The sequence below is a fragment of the Rhinolophus sinicus genome, linkage group LG01 (genome assembly GCF_036562045.2).
Source record: "Rhinolophus sinicus isolate RSC01 linkage group LG01, ASM3656204v1, whole genome shotgun sequence".
Taxonomy (NCBI): Eukaryota; Metazoa; Chordata; class Mammalia; order Chiroptera; family Rhinolophidae; genus Rhinolophus; species Rhinolophus sinicus.
The window spans coordinates 165,873,472-165,896,987 of record NC_133751.1 but is presented as its reverse complement, the minus strand read 5'-3'; the positions used below and the strand labels follow the sequence as shown (position 1 = coordinate 165,896,987).

Here is a 23,516-nt window from a genome sequence, read left to right as displayed (position 1 = left end):
CCAATAGTAACTTAACAATTGGAATGACTACAGTATCATTATGAGCTATAGTGAAAAAAACTACAAAGTTATTTTTCCTGTTTGAATGAAGAGATTAGAGAATAGTGAAAAACCACAACTATGAAGAAAAAAGGCAAATGTAAATAAAGGATACACATCAAAACAATCCAGAAGGCAAAAACATAAATATTAGAAAGATGCTTCTTTCACAGGAAAAATGCTTCAATCACAGGGAAAACTTTCATGAAAAATATTCAGAAAATAAATTAACACATCTTTAAAATATGGAACCCTCAATACTTGATATATTTGGAATACTCTACAATGTGCAATTAATTGCTATAAGTAATTGTTTCCTCAGGTATTTCTGAATGCTGTAGAAACCTACAGAATTTTACTTACTGTTACAGAAAATTTTTCTCAATTGTGAAAATTCAAATAAATTGTTTAACCTTTAAGAAAGGAAAGAAAATGAAGAATCTCTTCACTATAATTAATATAGCATGTTAATAGGCTGTTTATTTATCCACATCATGTTTTTTAAATGGAATATGATTAGGGAATCAGTTTCAGAGACTTTTTAGAACGGGTGACTGAAAACCAAGTTCTCTCTTTTTAGTCAAGCCACAAAACTTTAAGTGATAGTCTACTTTGTACAAGTTAGACATGTACATGTATATCAGCAGAGCAGGCTCATGATTCTAGCCAGCCAGCCTACACATCATTTCCAGGAGGCAGCAAATCTATGGACCATGGTCTGAATATGGCTTGTGGCCTATTTCTGTATGGTCCTCAGCTAAGAATGGTTTTTACATTTTTTTAAAGGGTTGAAAACAAAACAAAATATAGCATAGGTGATGAAGAACTGTATATGGACTACAAGTCTAAAATACTTATGATCTGGCCCTCTATAGAAAGTCTGCAGACCGTTTGTTCATTCATACCAATGCTATACAGAATTCAGAGAGTGCAATTACAAGTCCAATATAATGTTCATTTGTTCCTATCAAGAATGTAGTAACAGTCTAAAAAAAGATATCTTCTGTCAGAATTTTTCAATTTTTTCTTCATCTTTAATATCATTAAAGTTCATCCTACAATTGAAAGAGAAAGGAAACATGAGTTTATAATATTAAAACAAGTTAAAACAATATACTTTAACCAAAATCTTACCTTCTCAAAAATAAATACTCAATATTCTTATTTAATGGATCACATGAAAAGGATACCACATAGTTCTGACTTGCCTATGGCAGATACTACCCATTATAGTTTTACACACTTTCAAAGTCATATCTGATATACTCTTAACTTAAATTCAGTTATGATATTCTGGTTTATGACCAACAGTGTTTTCTATTTCAAATGTTTAATGAGAAAAAAGGCACAATTTAAAAAATAAAATATCTTGAGAAAACTAACATAGCTAAACCATCAGAAAAACATTTTTGTTTACTAAATCTAAGAAAATAAAGATACAGAAGTATCTCTTTTCTGTCTTTAAGATGTGGATAAAATATGATTCTTGAAGCAGGCTGTAAGGCTATCTATACTGGCATCTGTAGTTCTACTATTGTTCTGTAAAGCAAGATGTCTCTAGCCCTCTCCAGAAACTGTATTGTTCTTTTGTCCTTTCACTTTATAGGGGAAAAAAAATCCAAGAAACCTCGTATGTTATTGTACTAAATTCCATTCAGAAAAGTACTCTAGCATTCATGGACTCTTTGATCTGTTACTAAGTATGTCTAAGTGTGTCCTAGAATGAAAATAATTTAAAGAAGAAAAACAATAAACCGCTCTTCTGAAGAACAGCAGGAAAAAGGCTGTAACTGCTTTTTGATAGATTAAAAATTCAAGGAGAGACCAAGATGAATAAGGCCTGACTATACCAACAAAAGAAAATTTGGTACTGAAAATGTGTTATGAGGCTCTAGTATATTTATTCCTAACAAGTCAATGCTTTATTTACATTTGAACCAAATTTAAATACCTTATGGCCACAGTCACTGTTTTTTGTTAAATGGTTTCACCTGTTCAAATTTCTAAGCATTTCAGTGTTTAAGGCTACATTCTGATTCTCATGTTTTGAAAGAACACATTTCCGACTATTTACTTTTTCATGTTTAATTTTACCTGTGTAATGGTACATATAATGTATAGTAAGAATAACTTTAGATAATGTTTGCCAAAGTCAGCTCTAGACTCAGTCCTTACCTTATTTCTCTTTCTGTGTTTTTGGAGATTTTCCAATTTTTCATGTATTAAGGCAGCAATCTCTTTTGCATCTCTGGTATCTATTTGCTCTCCCCAAATAGTTCTCTAAAATGAAAAACACTTTCATTTAAGCTTCTAATCAAAACATGACATTTCCATCTAAGAAACCTGACTAAATATTCCTTAAAGTTCCAAGTGTTTGAAACTCAAATTTCTTCAAGGAAATAATGCTGCAAAAGCACAGGTAACCCATTATTTACCTGAAGTAAATACTAACAATACTGTTATGGGAACATGTAAAATAATTCATTGGGGAAAATGCATTGCTAACTTCACATGCCTCTAAACATCTAAATTGTGTAAGAAAAAATACCCTGGAGGACTCAAATCAGTCTAATGTAATACAGTCATTGGCACAGACAAAACCTTGACTAACTACAACAATGGAGAGCAACGTATACCTTCTGGTTCTCACCTGCCCACTGCAGGAAGGTGGCTGAAAAGCCAGGGAGAGAGGTTGATATACTCAATATACTCTGCTATTTTGGATCTGGAGCTACCTGTTTCATTCTTCCTGGTGGGAACCCCACACTTGTATGCTAGGATTTTGTTTCTTTGTGTTAACTAACTGCCCACCAAGGTTTGCATTTGTTTACTCCAATCATTATTCTGCTTTGGACTTCTCATCTGGCCTAGACTTCTGGTTGTCACCCCGTCTTTCAGTTTGGACAGGGTAATTTTGGGTCCTAATCTGTCCTCTGGACTCCTCTGGACACATAGGAGTAACATCACCTTTTCAAACAGCTTCCTCTATGGCCTGGTAAATTCTGTGACTGCTCATTGTATTGATATTTTCCAAACATCATTTTACCTGAAAAGGCCCATATTTATGTCACCTATATCTCAACTGTTCTGAGAATTGGGAAGTAGAGCTAGTGATTCCAAAGGAATAAAGATTCAGGCTCTGGTACAAGCTCCTTTACCCTCAAGTTCTGCTTACCCTAAACTGTTTTAAGATAGAGTTAGCCTCTTAAGCTAATCAAAAATCCTTCACTGAAAAATCTAGATGTTGGACAATTCTAGACTTCTGAAATCCATCATTTACTTAACTCTATTTCAACATGTATTATAATTACTAATAAATGAGATCTTAATCTGATATTCTTTCTCAAAAAGTATATATTATGTATTTTATTTATTTCAAATGTTTCACCAGGAAACATGAATACATGGCAATATTTATTTTATCACAGCTCTATTGTCAAAAATGACATTCTTTTACTTGGGAAAATGGCAAAGGTCAATAGTACTTTCAGTTAGCAATTATACTGGGTGAAAGACACATGCTTTTGTATCAATAATCATAGAAGTTATCACCTGAATTTTAAGACCCATTGGTAGATGTTTAGTTTTCTTGTTTAAAAAAAAAAAAGCTTATTGTCAGTGACCAAAAAAGGAATTATGACTGAACCAAGGGACTCTAACTTTTATTTTGTAGTCTAAACCATTAATCAATATTCCTCAAGATAAATGCGTGGGTACTAAGGCTGTTTCAAAAGTATTATAATAGTTTATTATCCTTTCATGGAAAAAAGTAATTATAAAGGTAATATATGTTAATTCTATGAAAGTAGGAAATACAAATCTTCACAGAAAGTAAATAATTACCTTGAATTCTATCACCCACAGAAAACCACTATTAGTATTTTGGTATGTTTCTTTAACAGTTTTCCTATTCATTGAGTATAAAAGTTTTAAGGCAATGGAGATCATTATCAACTGTGAGACAAAAAAAAATAACTTTTAAAATCACTTAGTGTATATGTATGCAGGAGCTTGTTTCAGTGATATGCAATAAGATAACGACAAAGGGAGACGAAACTAGAAAAAAGCATTACTCAGACTGAAAACAAATCTTTTGAGGTTGGCTTGCTAAAGGAGAGGAACATCAAGGAAAAGCCTGTACGTACCTTTGCTCTTTCATAGGGATAAAATTTAACGGTTGGATAGGCTCTGATACCAGCTTTGTGGCATATTTGAGCATAAGCCTGACAGTCTACTTTTCCAGCTTTCACTTTTCCTTTAATCATCTGAAAAAAAGAAAAATATTCTTTGCCATTCTCTTTGGCATAAAGTATTTTGGCAACCACAAGCAATATGATACTAAAAATTTCAAATCTATATATCTAAGGATTTGTTATTTAAAAAAACTTAGTTTTAATCCTTTCCATTCAAACAAAATTGCTTCCAAATTCTTACTTAAATTCCTATTTGTCCAGCACTTCCTCTCCAATAGCAAAAAACTCTCCTTTGCCTTATCAAGAAAATTGAGAAGCTTGACCCTGACCTATCTTAACTTCTTTCTAGTACCCACACCTGTCTTCACCCCATCTTTCTCTGGCCTCATGTATTGAGGTCGCACTCTTCATCTTGTGGAAGGCTCACTACTCCAGCCACACTGTCCAGTCCCTCCCTGTCAGATTTCTGACTCTCGTCAGCATATACACATATGATCAAAAAAGGATTTCCTCCATAACTGCCCTGGTTCCTCTAGTACCACCCTGCTTCTCTCTTTTTTTGGCAGTTGACTCTTTTACCACTTTTCTCGTTATTTATTTAGCAACAGATTTTTGTCTCACTTCTGTTCTTACTGGTTCCTCCGCTGAAACTGCACCAATGACTTCTCTTTGCCCAACCAAATGGACACTACTCGGTCTTTTTAATACCTGATATTGCTGACCACTCCTTCCTTTACTCTTTTCTTTCTTGGTATTTATCAGTATTTTCTCTTGGCTTTCCTACACTATGGCTGTTCTTCATTTCTAGAAAGGGGGCTTCCTTCTATACCTGCCCCTTAAATTATAATATTCAATTACAGATCCATCTTTGGTCAATAATTTTTTCACTGTGAACACTCTCAAGGGAGGTTTTATACACCTACATGCTGCTAAACCCCAACCTCTTCCCTCAATTTCACTTCAGTTACGTACTGGCTTGCTTCAGCGAAGTAAGCACCTTAAACACAACATTTCTAAAATGAATCCTTCCCCATTAACCTACTCTTTCTTCTGTCCTATTACTCACTTAGTTCAAGCCAGAAACTAGTGCCATCCTAGATTCCTTTCTCTCCCACAATTAGCATCATCAAACATGAAATTGTAGTCTTATATCTTTCCTGTATTTTCATATTCTTTCTAACACCCACTGCCTTAATACTGGTTCACGTTATCATCTCTGACTTTGGGACAATTAAAATATCTTTTCTGCCTTTAGTTTTGTTCCCAAGGCTGGAGTAACTCAATAGGTAGACTAACCTGTGTTAGGGCACCAGCAAAGCTGCATGCAGAAACATGTATGCACACACTCATACTGAAGGTCAGAGATTCAGATAAAACTAGAAATCTAAGGTTTACATCATGTCCAAAATGTTTATTTTATATATTAGTTGACTTGTATTTTCAATTACTTAAAGGAGGACACCATATTGTTTTGGGTGCTCTCAATATCTTTCTCAGACCTTGTTGGCCTGTGTTCAGTCCCCCCAGTTGATCTGCCTAAAATGTAAAATGGGTTCTGCTATAACCAATAACTGTCCTCTAATGCTTATATAGAACACATTCTGAACAACACACAATCACTCAGGAAGAGTGTACAAAGCATGAGGAAGTGGACTACACCTCCTCCTCCTTGCCTATTTCGTGAGCCCCATTTTTGCCATTCCCCTTCTGCGTTTATATGCTGGTAACAGTGGACCAACAGTGAAGATCCCCGAACATGCCGCACTCTCTTATCCCTGCCATCTTTGCAAATACTCTCTTCCTTGCTTACAGTACTTTCTAGCCTTTTAAGTGCCACACTCCTAGTCATGTTGTAATTTTCATCTCAAATATTACTTTTGTGGAGCCCTTTGCCTCCTCCTAGCATGACTCCGTCATTCTTCTTCCTATGTTCTTGCCTCACTCTAATTTCACTACAGCAATGATCCTGTTGCATTATATGTATATTTATTTGCATTTTATTTGCCCACTAGTATAAAATTTTAAAGACATGGAACTTTTGTCTTTCTATTTTTGTAGCCCAGTATTTAGCATAATGCTTTTCACTTGGTGCTTAAGATCTGTCGAATAATGATCTTTTCTATATTTAATAATTTTCTGCTATATTCAAACATTTTGTTAGAACTGTTGGAGAACAACGTCAACATCATGATGGAGTGAGAAGGCACCATTGTTTCTCCCTTTAAATCTACAATAAGCTGAACTGTAACTCAATAAGGATCCCCAGCTCAACCCACAAACATGCCTCAAAGATCCACACGTCAGGACCTATGAAGGTGGGTTTTGGAACAAGTAGGGGAGGCAGGACAGGGGACGGGCAGGGATAGAGCCACAGATGCAGTTTGACGCCCACAGTGACTCCAGCAAGCACAGCAGCAGTGGATTTGGTCTGTAGCCTTCATACTACTGGCCTGAGGTCTAAGAGGGACAGAAGCAGTTTCCCTCCGGGAAAAGGCATCTCCCTTGCCCCCTCCCCATGGTGGCAGAACTGGGTAGAGGTAGCTGGGAGATTTTCAACAAAACAGCAGCCAGCAGCCATTATTAGCAGGTGGGTGGGCCCGCAGGATAGCAAACCTGTCCCCCCCCCCCCCCCCCCCGCCCCGCACAAACCCCAGCACAGTCCAGTAAAGCCAAAAAACACAATGGAAAAAAGAAGCAGTTCTGGGAGCTTACAAAACTGGTTCTCCACTACCTGCCACATATCCCTACTACAATGGTAGTGCCCCATAAGTGAGGCAAGATAGTGACAGAGTGTACACCCACCAGTGGCACCTGAACCAAAGTGACACTGCTCCACCATGATCCCAGAGGCACAAATATTTCAAGTAACAAACAAAAAACAACTGTACTATAGCACCACTTACTGGAAATCCAAAGAAAGTATCCTACTTATCAACCTACTGAACTGTCTGTCGAGAGCAAAATAGCATCTAAGTAAAAGAGGTCACTACCTCAAATTTATCAAATACCATGAACAGCCAAGGTAACTTGGGAGCACAGGAAAAAAAAGAGTCTCCAGAAACCAAACTTAAAGTCATGGAAGACTATTATTTGAATGACTCAGAATATAAGATTGCAGTTATGAAGAAACTCAGCGATACACAAGAAAACTCAGAAAGGCAGTTCGATGAACTCAGAAATAAAATTGGTAAAGTACCACTTTATTTATTAAACAGATTGAAACCATGAAAAAGAACTGAACAGAAATCCTAGACAGCACTGGAAACAAAGCAGCCCCGATGGAAGAATTAGTGCACTCGATGACAAAAATCTAGAAATGACTCGGGAGGAAGAAGAGAGACCTCAGAGGAAAGAAAGAAGGAAAGGAAGGAAAGGAAGGAAAGGAAGGAAAGGAAGGAAAGAAGGAAAGAACACTACAAGAACTATCTGACTAATTGGAAAAATTCTCAAGGCAGCCAGGGGAAAAAAAGACTATAGCTTACAAAGGAAAGCATATTAGATTATAATCAGATTTATCAGAAATATTACAAGATGGAAAGAGGGGAAGGAAACATTCAAAATATTGAAAGAGAGAAACCATCAGCCAAGGATAATTATATCCATCAAAGTTATCCTTTAGATGTGAAGGAGAAATAAAGGCTTTCCCAGACAGACAAAAGCTGAGAGAAACTGCTACCACAAGACGTCTTTACAATAAATGTTGAAAGAAGATATTCTACTGGAAACCAAAAGACAAAAGTATACAAAACTTTGAGTAAGATAATTAACAGAAGCAGAAAACTGCAAATACATTTCAGAATAGGTTATTAAACAGTTATAACACAAAGGTTAAAGGGGGAAAAGGGCATTAACTGTAACTACAACATTTTGGTAACAAATGCACAACATAAAAAGGGGTAATTTGTGACAACTAACATCATAAAAGGGGAGGAGGAAAAGGACTAAACAGGTACAGGTGAATGAAGAGGCAATCAGAAGAAAAAGAACTATTGTGTGTATGAAACATTTTACACAACCCTAACTGTAACCACAAAACAAAAATCCCGAAGTGAGACATGAACCGTAAAAAAGAGAGGAAATGAACAAAAAATTATAGAAAACCACAGAACTAAAATAGCAGTCAGAATCAGAAGGAAAAAGAAACAATGGAGCTGAGCAGCCAGAAAACAAAAGATAAAATGGCTGTAGTAAGTACTCATATATCAATAATCACCCTAAATTTACATGCACTAAACTCACCAATCAAAAGGCACAGAGTAGCAGGATGGAATAAAAGACAAGATCCAACTATGTTGCCTGCTGGAGACATGACTCAGCACCAAAGACAAACATAGGCTCAAAGTTAAGGGGGTGGAAGATGATACTCCAAGCAAATGTTATGTAGACAAAAACAGGGGTAGTAGTACTTGTATCAGACAAAATAGATTTCAAGATTAAAAAAAAGGTAACATGAGACAAAGATGCACATTTTATAATGATAAAGGGAACTCATCAATATATATGCAGCCAAGACATGGAAATAACCTAAGTCCTTTGATGGATACCTGGACAAAGATGGTGTAGTACATACGTACAATGCAATACTACTCAGCCATAAAAAAGACAAAATATTGTTATTTGTGACAACATGGATGGATCTTGAGAGTATTACGCTAAATGGAAAAGGAAAAGAACTGTATGAGTTCACTCATATGTGGGATATAAAACAAAAAGCAACAAACGAACAAAAAAAACAAAAGATTCATAGATACAGACAACAGAATGGTCGTCACCAGAGGGGAAGGGAGGTGAGGGGAGGACAAAGAGGGAAAAGGGGATCAGATACATGGTGACAGAAGGAGACTAGACTTCAGGTGGTGAGCACGGAAGAGTACACAGATGTGCTATTGTGTAATTGTACACCTGAAATTTATATAATGTTATTAACCAAGGTTACCTCAATAAATTTAACAACAAAAAAGAATTGAAGAAAAAGGAGGCTTAAGAAGAAAAGAAAGTATACATGGTAAAAATGAATAATTTCTATTTGAAGGACCACTCAATAACTAAAATAATCTTTTATGACTCATAGAAGCTTTGAAATCACTTTGGATGAGAGATGTTCAGCCGTTTAGACTGGTGGGACTGGAACTGACTTTCTCACTCTACTGAGTGTTCTGCAGGCCTTGGCAAAGTTTCTCGAGTATAGAGGCAAGGAACCTATCATTCAGGATTAGGTCATTAATACAACTGTTATGAAAGAAACCCCAAAAACTTAAGACTACATTCAGTTTATGTATTCAGTTTAATTTTATAGGCATTTACTGAATTAAATACTTGGAATATAGAGAACACATGTACCTTGCCCTCAAGAAGCTCACAGTCTTATGAGGAGACAGATATCTAGATAAATAATTAACAGGCATTGGATAAGTGTGATGATGGAGTATAAGACATCAAGGCAACACTGTTTAACTAAAACGGGCAGAGAACACAGGAGTGCCGTTGGAGCTGGTTTTAAAGGATAAGGAGAAAAAAAATCCAGATGACTACAGTAAGGAAAAGCCATTTTAGAGAGAGGAAACAGCATGTGCATAGGAGTACTTATTCAGCGGAGTATTATACTCCGCTGTAAAGTGTGGGGTGGGGGAGAGATATAAAGCTGAACAGGCAGAAAGAATCAGATCAGCGACCTGTAGTCAAAGATGCATATCAAGAAACTTCGTTAACCGGAAGCCAGAGAAGACAATATTTTAAAAAGATCACCGGGGCAGAACTGAAGAAGGTAGGCTGGTAACCTGAGACTAGTTAAAAGGCACAGGTGAGAAGGTGGCGAGCAATGATGATGGCTTGACCAAAGAGGCTAGCAGAGGCCATGGATAGGAGATGACAGATTTGAAAGGCACTTAGGATAGAACTGGTAAGTAGGATCTGTGATTGCCTGGATGGCAGCAGAGTAATGGTGGCAGGGGAAGGAAATAGGGAAGCAGCAGCAGTGAGGCTTCTGGCAGTTAAGGTTAGGTAGATGATGATGTCAGCCAAGGCAGAGAAGATGTTAGCTAAAAGTTTTAAGGGATGAAATCTACTGCAGAGATTATAGTCAACGAAATGAAATGGAGTTTTTAAAACAGAAGAAACGTTTAAGAAAAAAATAAAAATTGTATTTAAAATGTTTTATCTAATTATTAAAACCTGCATGTAACTACAATTTATTTAAATCGATAGACAAGACTTACCCTAGCCAGGAGCTCAAACTCTGGAGCAAAATTTTGGCAAGGTCCACACCAAGGAGCATAGAAATCAACCACCCAATGATTTTTCCCTTGTAAAACTTTTTCATTGAAGGTCTGCGGTGTGAGATCTATGGATGCTTGAGGTAAAAACCTGTGGCAAGAAAACAAAATTATTTTTCGTTAAATAAGAGCAAAGCAAACTTCTAAAATATAATATTGCAATACTTTCTAAGTAAAAATGACTTGAAAGAATGACAATGTAATAAAGCCCAAGCTTATCTTGGTACATAATTATTCTTTACTAAGTACTTTAAAATGCTAGAATCTTTAAACAACTCACAGTAAACTTAATTAGAGATACAAGAGAAAGGCAAACAGCACTGACTCTATTTTATACAATGATATATATTTTAATTACTCACCCTAGACCCCAGATTCTTAGGGAATTGGCATCCCTATTCCAACCACTGTAACTACTGAAAAAAGAAAAAAACACGTAAGTTGTAAACATTTTCCATTATTAGATATGTTCAAAAAACAATATCATAGCAATTTAAAAGATAAGTTTAGTTGAATGATTTCATCTAGCCTCTCTCTACTCAGGTATGCTCAGCTTTGAACACTGCTTACATGGCTTCCCAAATATATTTTTCTTTAGTCTTAATGTATTTTTGTGCTCCAGATCTGAATGTCTAGCTGCCTGCTGGACATCTCCTACAGACCCATGGGAACAACAAAACTCAAAATAGCCAAGGCTTTAGTTTCTGAACCTTTACTCCAGTTACCACTGTCTGTGAAATTCCTACCCACTTTTTAAGAGCTATGCCAAATGACTGTAATAAATGTCTTCAAATTTTAGACAACACTTACTGATATTGATAAGCTTTATTTGATTTTGGGGGGAAAAATCTTATCTCAGGGTATCTCCGAACATTTTCTTCAGCACAAAAAGAATGATACTGTTGGCAATCTATGCTGCCCACATTGATCAGTCCAGTTAGTGTCTATAAAAGAACAAAGAGGAGATAAATAGATCAAGGTGATTAGAATAAAATTACCTCCATAACTATTTTATATATGTTTACAATAGAGAAACTGTCACTATGAGAGTTATATTATTTGTGATTTTCATCAAATATAAATGGGTAAAGGGCTTACAACATATTTATAGTAATTAACTGGAAGCTAATTTTGTAGTCAAGAACTTACTACAATTACTACATATTAAACAATTGATTTCATTTACCTATTATATGGGGAAAATAATTTATTTCTAAAATTCAAAGTGTTTGAAACCAAGAACTAATCAAGGTCTTTCCAGTGGTATTTCAAGAGTTCTTTTTCAAATGTAGATGTGGGTTGCAGGTAGCATATTGACTCATAACTGAATTAAAAAAATTTATTGAAAAGAGCACAAAATTGTATTATCTTAAATGTTGATACTAGAAATCACTGTAACTCTTAGCTTTGTTCAATTTTTTAAATCTTACAAATATAAAATAGCTACTGCATTTTCCATTCTTGTATGTAAATAATTTCTTTCTATTTATTCATGATTTATAACACATCTATTTGTATAAAATTTTAAAAATTCAAATGTTTTATTGATCAAGGCTATTTTTTTCTTACTTTTAAGTCCCATAATATTGTGAAGAAACTAAATAATTTAAGCTCTAAAAACAAGTACAAAAATTTTATTAGAAAATAAAAGAGCTTTGGGTTGACTTTGGCATAAATTTGGTCAAATATGTATGGGGTGACACAAAAAAAGGGTAGATTATTCTAAACCATTCACATATCAGACAAACTAAATTTAAATCTAAGTGGTATGATTAGAATTGTTATTAAGTTACAATCTGGAAGTGGGTTCACTCATCTGTTTCAAAATAACTGTTAAATAAATAAACATTCTTAGTAAATGTTCGATTTAAAATAAACTACTTCACCATACCCGGGCCATTCTTTTCCATTCTGGCATTAAAACTTGACATGGATGACACCATGGAGAATAGAAATCAACCATCCAGACTTCATCATGTTTTCTTTGTTTAACTAGTTCATTGAAAGTGGTGGGTGTCAGGGTGATCACTGAAGGATTCATCAGATCCTAAAGACAACACAGCTTTCATTATAAGAGACATAAAAAAAGAGTTGTTCATATATTCTTGGCAAATTGTTAGTATTTGTCACTTAGAAAAAATTGTTTTTGAATAATAGAAAGATAACTTAAGGATATTTTAAAGAGAATTTATAGTGAATGATTTGAAAAGGAAGAAATGATCCCTAATTTATTTTTTAAGTTTGGATTTTGACCATTAGTCTTTTTAAATCAAGATATACTTCTTCCTATTCCTCGTATCATTAAAATCATTTTAGGTAGGGAAAAGAGATTTAAGATTATGGGTAGATGAGGCAAGATCTCCAAGAAATGCCCAGATGTCTACATAAGCCATAGAATTCTGGTTTGGAAATGGCCCTTTAATTAATAATGGACAGCCTACTATTCTCTTTTTCTGACATTCTGACTGGAGATACTACACAACCTCTCTACAGGTCACTTGCTCCAAATGCTTTAGTCTATCATGATTGGATAATATTAACAAAGATGTTAGCTTCACTGGGGCAAACAATCAAAACCAAAACTATTATTCTGGAAGAGGAGAGAGAGATGAGTAGGACAGAGAGTAGAATGGTCATTACATAAATAAGCTAAAATTTTTCATGCTTAAGAGGCCCCTGTTAACTATTAAAGTCAATTACGAGCGCTAGTGAAAAAAAACAAAACAAAACAGGAGATGCTATAGATGTAGGGCATTTCTGTGCTAGTAACACAGGCTTGGCATAGCTGCCCAGGCTTGAAAGAGGCCCTTCACGGGGGGGGGACACACGGGACGGGACGGGTAAGACTGCCATTACCCACACATTTCCTGGATAGTATTGCGCTCACTCCTATTCCATCTATCTGGGACCTAAAAGAAGTAATCTGTGGTTGTTCTACCAGAGAAAACAGGAAAAGGGTGTGGCAAAGCTTTATGTGAAAGTATAATTTCATGTATTCAATAAATAGTTGTCTACTAAGTACACAACACTGAACTAGATAACAAACAAAAACACAGACTTATTCTCAGAATTTAAAGTATATAATAAAACATTAGAAAAAATTAAGAAATTCATTTTGTCAGAAAATAACATTTTGGCAAGAAAAGAATAAATCCTGTTATTAAACATTATTAAATATACAAAGTGTACAAATACACAGAAAGATTTATAGCCATGAACTTAAAATAATTTAAGTTACCTCCAAAACTTACGTTATATAGTTAAATTAGCTTAAAATACCTCTATGAACTCCAAGATCTGTTCAGCAGAGTGATGTCCTTCATATTCATGAATGTTGGACTGGTTGAACACCACTGTCGTTGGATAAGCTTGAATGTTATACTGTTAAGAATGAGAATACAAATTAAACAAAATTTTATGCATTTTACCTATTTGTTTCAAATTTATAACCAGCTTGCCTTTATTTAAGTAACAATAACAACAAGATTTAAAAAACCCATTGCTAAATTACTGGTGACTAAAAGATTTTAGTCTGGACAAATTCAGCACAGAAAATGGACTCACAGGTGCACTGATGAATACCTCACCCTTATTTATAGCTACTCCATTATGCATAAAATCCACAGGCATGAAACACTGAAAAGTGAGCATGGGTAATTATGAGCTTGAGCTTGGTGGTCACTTTTTACTCTCCTGAACCAAGATGCATGAGGCTGTAAACAGCAGGCTAATCTCTAGCTTAAGTCTTTTTTTGAAACCTTAATAAATATTCAAATTTGTCTAGAAGTAGAAGAAAATCAAGAAAACAGACTAGCAAGAATAAAGAAATATATTAATAATGTGTAATCAATCATATTTTAGATTAAAATTATGAGTCATACTCCAAGAATGTGGTCACTTTTTACTCTTATATTCAAGATAGCTTTTATGGTACAAAATACTATAATCTCCTCAGACTTAACATGAACACTACTAGCTCAGGAAACAGTTCTCTAAAGATTTAATTTTTATTTATTCTTTAAAAAGTAATAAAGAGATCCCTGTGTATTTGCTGTAGCTGAACTTCACACCTTTAAAAGTTGACAAGCACTTACTTATTAGCAAATTGGAATCTTTGACTAAGATTCAAAAATAATTTTAGAGAAAACAATGGAAACATTTATCAAACTTTTGTTAAAATAAGTGCCAATTTCAATAACTCATTATGTCAATAAAACAATTAAACCTAACACTTAACAAGTGCTTACTATGTGCCCAGCGCCCTTTTAGCACTTAAACATGCAGTTTCTATCTTTCCTCACAACAATTCTATTCAGCAGCTAAAATTACTAAATCAGCTTCATGGAGGAGGAAACAGGTTCTGAGAGGCTAAGTGACTTGGTTAAGACCCCCCAGTCAGTAGTCAGTCCTGGCCTGTTCCGGGTGAAGTGATGCCATGGTTTTAAAGCCTTACATTTTACTCAGTTTCCTACAGGCTACTTAATACCTAGTTGAGATTAAAAGGTAGAAAAACTAGAATTCAAGTTAAGTATTGGGTGTCTTAATTAACATTGTATTTTTGCTTAGCATCTTTACAAGACATCCAAAACCAAAGAGCTTTTAGTTTTTAAACTTTTTTTAATGAAATTTCAAATATAATGAAAAAAGAATAATCTAACAAATACCCACATATCCCTACCCTACGTTTAAGGAAGATTAACTTTTTTGCCACACTGGCAGATTGTTGGAAGTACTCTTTCTAGATCCCGTTTCTTTCCCTTCCTGACACTAGGAACAACCAATAAACCAGTATCCTAAAAACAACGTTTTGATGTTTTTGTATTTTTGCTACATGCATATGTATCCCTAAGCAGTATACTGTAATGTTTGAGCATTTAAAAGCTTTCTGTAATTTTATTATACTCTATAGACTATCCTCCAATCTGTTTTTTTCATTTTACATTGTACTTTTGAGATTTACCCATGCTGCTAAAGATAGATCTAGTTTTAAATGCTCTCTGGTATTCCACTGAGTGACTGGATAATTTATCCACATACTTGCTGTTGTGAGATTTCTAAATTTTTGTTAATTTGATTAGATGGGGAGGGTCTAGGACTATTGTTGTAATTTGTACTTTCTTGACTAGTGAAGTCGAACATTTTCCCCATTTATTGGATTTCCTTTTTAAAAGAAATGTCTGTAAACTTCCATTTTTCCTAAAATGATTTATAGTCTAAATATTCTGGACAGTAAGGTTTTGTCTACAAAAACTTCACTCTGTTGTTTACCTTTAGTGTCTCTTTCTTTGGCAACAGTTTTAACATTTAATGTAGCCATATTCATTCACATTCATTAATTTTTATACTAGGCTTTTGTCGGGGTGTGTGTGTTTGTGTGTGTGTGTAGTAAGAAATTATTCCACACAAATACCATAAATGTTTCGGCCTACATTTATTTCCATTACGTTTTTAAAACTGATTTCTTTCTTGTTTTCCCCATTCCTTTCCCCACTTCTTTTTTCTCTACCTCTCTTTTTCATTCATCTTTTTAAAAAGTTTTAATAATTAGGGTTTTTAACTGAAAATACACACAGAGCAATAAAAGCAGAGAATACATTCTCGTACTCTTGTAGCTATAACAATCATCCACTCATGGCTACTCTTATTTCGTCTACATCCTCTTCTACTCCTACTCCAAGATTATTTTAAAGCAATTTCCACGTAATTTATCTTTTCATCCATACATATTTCAGTGTATTTAAAGTATAGGGACTTTCCCCAACATGTAAACACACTATCGTTTCCATACCTAAAAATTAACAATTGCTGAAAATCATTAGGTATCCTGTCCGTGTTCAAATTTCCCCTACTCTGTCTTTATTTTTGCAGTTGGTTTGTTTGAATTGCATCCAAACAAGGCCTAAGCCTGCATTTGAATGATATCTTTCAAGTCTTCAATCTCTTCTTCCCCCTTTCAATACATCTGTCCAATGAACTGAGTGTCCTGTAAAATCCCCACATGCTGGGACCCACAGATTGCATGCCCCTGGTGTCATTAACATGTTCCTCTATGTCGCTGGGTTTCCTATACACTCCAGACCTGGAGGCTTGATTTGATTTAGATTTGAATTTTTCCCCCCAATATTTTTTCTCCTATATTTTACAAATGGTATTATATACTTTCATCATCAGGCAGATAATTTCTAGTACTTCTTAGAACTGAAGAGTAAATATTAATTAACCTAATAAAGTACACATATTTTTATGTAAACAAAGAGCTCATTTCTTGTTTTAATTTTCTTCTATTATACTATTATGAAGAAAGCCAAAGAATAAAAACTACAGACTGCCAAAAAGTAGTATTAAGTTAAAAAGAAAGATCTTTAATAATTGAAAAATCATATTTTATCAAGGCAACTAAATATTTTCCTGAGCTTGATAAATAGGACCATAGGACCATATCTACATTTAACTACATATATTAATCCATGTTTTAATCCATCATAATTTTGTATCATTTTGTTGAAGTTGTTTAAATAACTGGTTGCTATTCTAAATGCAGTCGTATGTTTGAAAAGTTATTTTATTATTTTAGTATTAAGTTAGATTAATTAGAATAAGGTTTTTTATACTTTGCCTTACCATGTTACAGAGTCCCTCATGAACTGTACAATCTAATGTACCAAACTTAAGCTGACCATAAAGATGCTTTGATGCTTTTCGTAACTCTGGCAATAAAGCTCGACATGGTGGACACCACTACAAAAGAAAAAAAATATTCATAAGCACTTAGCCAAAAGAAACAACAAAAAAATACACATTGTTATAATAAACAGTATGCTAAGTAAGACAAACTACACTTAGTTGCAAATCGTATGCATGCACTAGTATATACTTAATCCTTAAAGGGGGCAAGTACATCAGAGCTCTTTTAGATGCAGTATGTGGCCAAAGCTGAAGAACACAATTCTAGTACTCATGGTTCAAAGTCATCTAGAAAATGTCTTTTTGCTGTGACAAGAGAAAATTGACAATAACGAATTTTGACAGATGAAAATAACTTACAGGGGCAAAAAAATCAACAAGCCACGGTTCTTTGTCATTGGCAGGAAAATTTTGAGGTCCAAGTGTGGTAACATGAGAATGAACACTTTCTTTGGCAAAGGCAAGTATATCATACAGAATCTTCTTTCCTTTGAAATCAAGTAAGAGAAAAGTTAAAATCCACATTCTGCCTTTTAGCCATAGAAACACTTCAAAGTTTTTATACGTCAATTATTAAGGAAAAGAAGATAAACTTCTGAACAAACTGACTTTGGTGCGGTTTTAGTGTTCTGTATGCTGTGTCTACATAGGTTTGTTCTGCCAAAAGTACTCTTTCTTTTATTCTTCCTTTTCTTGGAGGACCAGTTAAAATGTCAAGATCTCTTTGAACTGTTCCTTCATCCTCAGAGGCAGAATTATAACTTCCTTGCAATGTTCTTTGAGTTCTTTATGCTTACTGAACTATTACTATGGCCTAACTCCTAAATCTTTGTCTTCAACCTACACTTTTCTCGTAAATTCAAAACCTGTATTACCAACTACCCAGTGAAAATTTACCTGGACATCATATAAACATTTCAAACATAATACTATGTCCAAATTGAAGTTACTTCTGACCCCTCTCCGCCCCACCAACTTGTTCCTTTTCTCAGCTTCCCTATCTTGGCAATGGCATAATTATCTATTAGATTCCTAAACAAGACTTCCTGGGGTGATTCTCGCCTTCTTTCTTTGCCCTTATAGCATAACTCCATCCGTTCTGTTTCTTACCATCTCAACCCCAATTTAGGCTACTGCCTAAATTCAGTCTGGCCTACTGCAATAACCAAGCTGGTCTTTCTTATCTATTTTCTACATTGCTACCATAATTGATTACAAAAACATCAATCTGATCATGTTGTTCCTTTCTTAAAGATCTCTGGAGATGTGCCATTGTCTAAAGATTATACCTACATTTCTTGGCTTGGAAAATAATGGCTTTCTCAATTAGCACATAGTCCATTTTCCCATGTGTCCTTTGACTTATTCATTCAATCGTCAAGAACCTATTATGTGTCAGACCCTGTTTTAAGTGTCGTAAGACATGCAAAATTAAAAAAGAGATATAGTCCTTCTCCTTATGGAGCTCACAGCCCAGTAGAAGAGAAAATTTTTCACAAATATTTAAATACAGTGACAAATGACACCACATTTTTCTGCTTTTTTTCTTACTCTTCAGCTGCTGCTTCTTGAATTGTTTAATGAATTCTTCTATCTTTGTCCCTTAAAAGTGATCCTTAGGGCCCTGATCTTGTCTCTCTATTCACTCTTAGACAAGCTCGCCCTCATTCAAAGTTTCAATTGCAATTGAAATGATGATTATCTGTATCTACATTTTTAGCCCATATTCCTCTTCTGAGGCCCAGGCCTATACTCGGTTGTGAATTGTGAACTCCATATCAACCCCTCGCCCAGAGTTCTTTTCCTCACTCAGTAATGCAGTCAGTCACTCACTGCCAATTCACCAACTTAGAAACATGGGCCTCCTTCTTTTATTCTCTCACATCTAAACAATAATCATCAAGTTATATTGATTTTGTATTCTTGGTATTTAAAAAACCTGCCCACTTCTTTTCATTCACATTATTTAGCTAAGCAGCCATCTTCTCTTACATAAATGACTGCATCAGGTTTCTACCTGCTCTCCCTTTCTCCAATCTTGCTTCTATCCATTCTAGGCAGCCAGTCACCTTTCTAGAAAGTAAAACTAGTTAAATCAAACCTCTGCTTAAATCCATGAATGCCTCTGCTGCTTTGCCCCTAGTGAACAGTCCAAATTCTTTTACCTGAGAGAAGATACACATAGTTTGGACCCCTGGTGGCCTCTCCAGCCTTGAGTTCCCTGTTTTCCAACATTCAATATTCTAGGTATCCTGGAATTCTTGCTTTCTAAGAATGAATGAGGCTCTCTCTTAAGAGTCCATGAATATAAAACTGCTGGTTCCTTTGCTTAGAATGTGTTTGCCACCTGTTTATTTGGGTAACCATTACTTATGCTTTATATCTCAATAAAGAGATTGCTTCCTTTAATTTCAGAAAATTATTCCTAAGTGTTCTTTGTAAGTGTAACCCATGCTTACCTCTTGTGGTAGTCAGTCTCCAAGAGAGCCCACAATGATCTATACCTCATGCACTCCATACCACTACTGTACCAGGATATGTGGCCAATAAAATATGGTGGACGTGATGGTTTTTCTCATCTGAGATCGGATTATAAAATATATTACAGCTTCTGTGTGTATCTGTCTCTCTCTCTCTCTGATCATTCATTTCAGGAGAAGCAAGCTGCCATATTGTGAGCAGCCCTACAGAGAGGTTCCTGTAGTGAGGCACTGAGGCCTCCTGCCTATCCCACAAGTCAGCTGAGAACCAAATTGCCCACCCACAGTCTAGCCTTTGGATGACTATAGCCCTCACGTACCTTGACTGCAACCTCATGAAAAAACCCTAGGCCAGAACCCCTCAGTTAAGCTGTTCTCAGATTCCTAAACACCAGCAACTGTGTGAGTTAATAAATATTTGTTGGTTAAGCCACTAAGTTTTGGGGTAATTTACTACTCAGAAATAGGCAATACTCCTCACTTCAGACATTTAAAAAATTGCCCACTTACTTGTCTGTTTCCCCTACTAGTTTATAATACTCTTTGAGGTAGAGATTAAGTATACCTCACTTTTTCTTCTCTCCGTCATATTGTGACTGCATATGCTATGCTCAATAACTAATTAAATCCAAAGAAATAATATAGTTATGCTACAAAGGAAGTACTTGAGGACTCATGGTGTATTTCCCAGGGTGGGAAATGCTTTATGTTAAGTTTTGAAGGGTGATTTGGAGTTTGCCAAATATTTTGAAGAGCAGGAAGAAATGACTACAATGCAGAAAGAAGAAAAATCTTTTTAGAAGGCACAGAGTAGTGAAAAAAATATGGTGTTTTCAGGGATCCACAAGAAGATACAGCTAAGATTATTTGGAGGGACAGAGGTGAGAGATGAGGCTGGAAAAACCAGCAGAGGCAGACTATAAATGTACCCTATTAATTTAACAGCTCTATTCCTACTATGAGTTCCTACTATGCACGGGCACCATTCTAAGTGCTAAAGATAGAGTGGTGAGCAAAACAGCCATTGCGCCTATGCTAAGAAATCTGAAGTTTATTTTAAAAAAAATCAGGAGAGTTAAAAGTGATGAGATTGTTCTAGATGCTCTAGGGCAATAAATAAACATAGAATAAGTAACCAACTGTAAAGAAAGGCTACGAGATGGATAACTGTATCACAGGATGATATTATAGTACATGAAGGAGACGATGGACCTAAAATAAGGCATCAAGAATAAAGAGGGGGAATCGGACAAATATTTCAGAGGTAAAACCAACAGAACTCCATTATTAAAAGTTGGTCATTCCTAGTACTTTAAAGGTGTGGCATTTAGTACGGCTGTAAGTCTAGGCTTTGGAGTCAGACATATTTGATACAAAAATCTACTTTGACCAGTTACTAGTTTTTTTTGTCATGGGTTAACAAGATACTTAACATTTCTGAGTCTCAGTTTTCTCCCTTGCTGGATTGTTGTGAAGACAAAAAATGGAAATGCAAAAGTATGCAAAGTCTTCAGAAAAATGTCAGGCTGAGAAATGTCACCTCAATTCAAACATTACCCCGACCTATACTATGCAGAAGTCTCTTTATTGGATCTTGCGATTTATACATAATGGCCATGAATGCAGAGTTAAAGTCCCAAACAAGTTGAAATGCAGAACTGTAATTATAAATTCAAGAGAGATGACAAAGCAGTTAATGGAGATGTGTGGTAGTCTAGTGGAGGAAAAATCTGAAAGAATGTCTGGGAATTGCCCACAATGGTCAAGATGCTACATTTAGCAAATTGAAATGGAAACTGTAGGTGTTACTTTTGTCAACAAGCAAGACCCTTAAATTCCTCACTAGCCTGACATGTAACCATAGTTCCTGCTCAAACACTGATCAAAATATTCAGTAGAAATTTTCCCAGACAAGAAAAAGCTGAAGGAGTTCATCACCAACAAATCAGTATTGTAAGAAATGTAAAAAGGGACTTCTTTAAGAAAAATAAAAAATATAAGTAAGAAAATATCTCAAAGAAAATAAAATTCTCACTGACAAAGGCAAGCACATAATAAAAGCAGTGGATCAATAAACATTAAAGGTAGTACAAAGGTTAAAAGGCAAAAGTAGCAAGATCATATGGAATTACTACAGTAAACTAAAGGATGCACACAAATACACAGACACAAAAGTAAAAAATAATGACCAAAACATAAACGTGGAGGGGGTGAGTGAAAATGGTAGTGATCTTAGACTGTGCCAGTACTTAAGTGACCATCAGCTTAAAATAGACTCCTATAAACATAGTTTGGTATATATGAAGCACATGGTAATCACAAACTAAAAATCTATAAGAGATATACAAGAAATAAAGAGAAAGGAATCCAAACACAACACTACAGAAAGACATCAACATACAAGAGAGTAAGAGATTAAGAAAGGAACAGAGAATTACAAAACAATCAGAAAACAATTAAAATGGCAATAAATACATACCTATCAATCATTACTTTAAATGTAAATGGATAAATGCTCCCGTCAAAAGACAAATGGGCAGTCATCAAAATGGCAGCGTGAGGTGAGCCTCTGTAAATCTCCCCTGGAATTTACAACTAATCAAACAACTATAACTCCACAAAGGACTCCCTGCACAGCAGACAGGCAAGACGAAGAGGCCCCCTACTGAATTCACCTAAAGGTGGGCGAATTGCACCAGCGGGGGAGGAGGGAAGGGAGAAGTGAGGAGATGGAGCCGCGCGGGCGCAGGACGCAGACCTAGCTCAGTGCTCCCAGCTCGCTGCTTACTGGAACTACCGCAGCTGTGGGAGAGGTAAGAACTCGGACTGCTAGGGCTCCGCTTCCCACAGGGTTGAGGGGGCAGCATATAACTCGGCTGACTCCAACGCTCACGGCAGAGACCTCGGAGAAAAGACTGAGGGAAGAAGGCTGAAAACGATGGTTTAAGCCCTCACTGCCGAGCAGAGAACGGAAGCCTTAGGCACTGAGACTAGCCACCCCCTCCCTACCCTCCCAGAGCTCGCCTCGCCCCGCCCCTACCTGCCTGTTGCTAGAAGCGCAACAATAGCAGTGTCAGATCAAAAGAACAGAATATTTGCTGTTCTGAGAACTGTGGGCCACAGACACAGATTCGCAGTCCAACTAGTTCCAGCAAAGGGGAGGGAGCTCTGGAAACAGGACCGGCTGTGGTGGTGGTCGCCGCCATTGCTCTGGGCCACCTCTCACAACTCACCCCGCCCCTGGACCCACCTATCTGGGCGGATCCCTGCAGGAGTAAACAGAATTGCTGAAACATACAGGCTCTGAATCTGGTGCAGGAAGAGCTTTGGAACTTCAAACGCTCTACGCATACCCACCAGGACACTGTGCCCTGTGACCTAGACGAACTATTAACAGAGGAGAAGCCCGTCTCCCAGGGAATCCCGCCATTGTGTGAGAAGCTGGAATAGTGCAGAGAAAGCATAGCACTACTGTGTGGGAGAGAAAAAAAGGCTGCAGTCGGAGAGAAAATAAAACCTTCTACCAACAAGTACTGGAAAACAAAAGAAAGACTGCTTCCTATCAACTTGTTGCAGAAGCCACTCCTGTAGATGTCAAGGAGAGAAATAATAAATCAGTAATTGCCGTGAATAATCAAGGCAACAAGACAGCTCAGAAAGAAAGTGAAAAGTCTCCAGAAAAGAAGAGAGAAGACACTAACAAAATCAGAAATGAAAAAGGGGAAGTTATCACAGACACCACAGAAATACAAAGGATCATCCAAGAATACTATGAAGGACTATATGCCACCAAATTCAATAACCCAGAAAAAATGGACAAGTTCTTAGAAACATATAGCCTTCCAAGG

The 23,516-nt window shown here is 35.9% G+C and overlaps 1 protein-coding gene across 2 annotated transcripts in view; it reads right to left on the bottom strand.

Annotated features, from left to right (window-relative positions):
- Nucleotides 1-499: 499 nt before the first annotated feature.
- The window catches only part of DNAJC10 (DnaJ heat shock protein family (Hsp40) member C10), a 48,124-nt gene continuing 25,107 nt past the window's right edge, over nt 500-23,516 (bottom strand). For both annotated transcript variants that reach the window (XM_019752849.2, XM_019752850.2), the window contains exons 14-23: nt 17,549-17,676; nt 17,126-17,242; nt 13,784-13,885; nt 12,396-12,551; nt 11,315-11,448; nt 10,867-10,920; nt 10,448-10,595; nt 4,185-4,304; nt 2,215-2,319; nt 500-1,094 (exon numbers count right to left, since the gene is read on the bottom strand). In XM_019752849.2, coding sequence (XP_019608408.2) covers nt 1,083-1,094; nt 2,215-2,319; nt 4,185-4,304; nt 10,448-10,595; nt 10,867-10,920; nt 11,315-11,448; nt 12,396-12,551; nt 13,784-13,885; nt 17,126-17,242; nt 17,549-17,676 — 1,076 coding nt within the window. In that variant the 3' untranslated portion in view covers nt 500-1,082. The remainder of the gene's footprint in view (nt 1,095-2,214; nt 2,320-4,184; nt 4,305-10,447; nt 10,596-10,866; nt 10,921-11,314; nt 11,449-12,395; nt 12,552-13,783; nt 13,886-17,125; nt 17,243-17,548; nt 17,677-23,516) is intronic.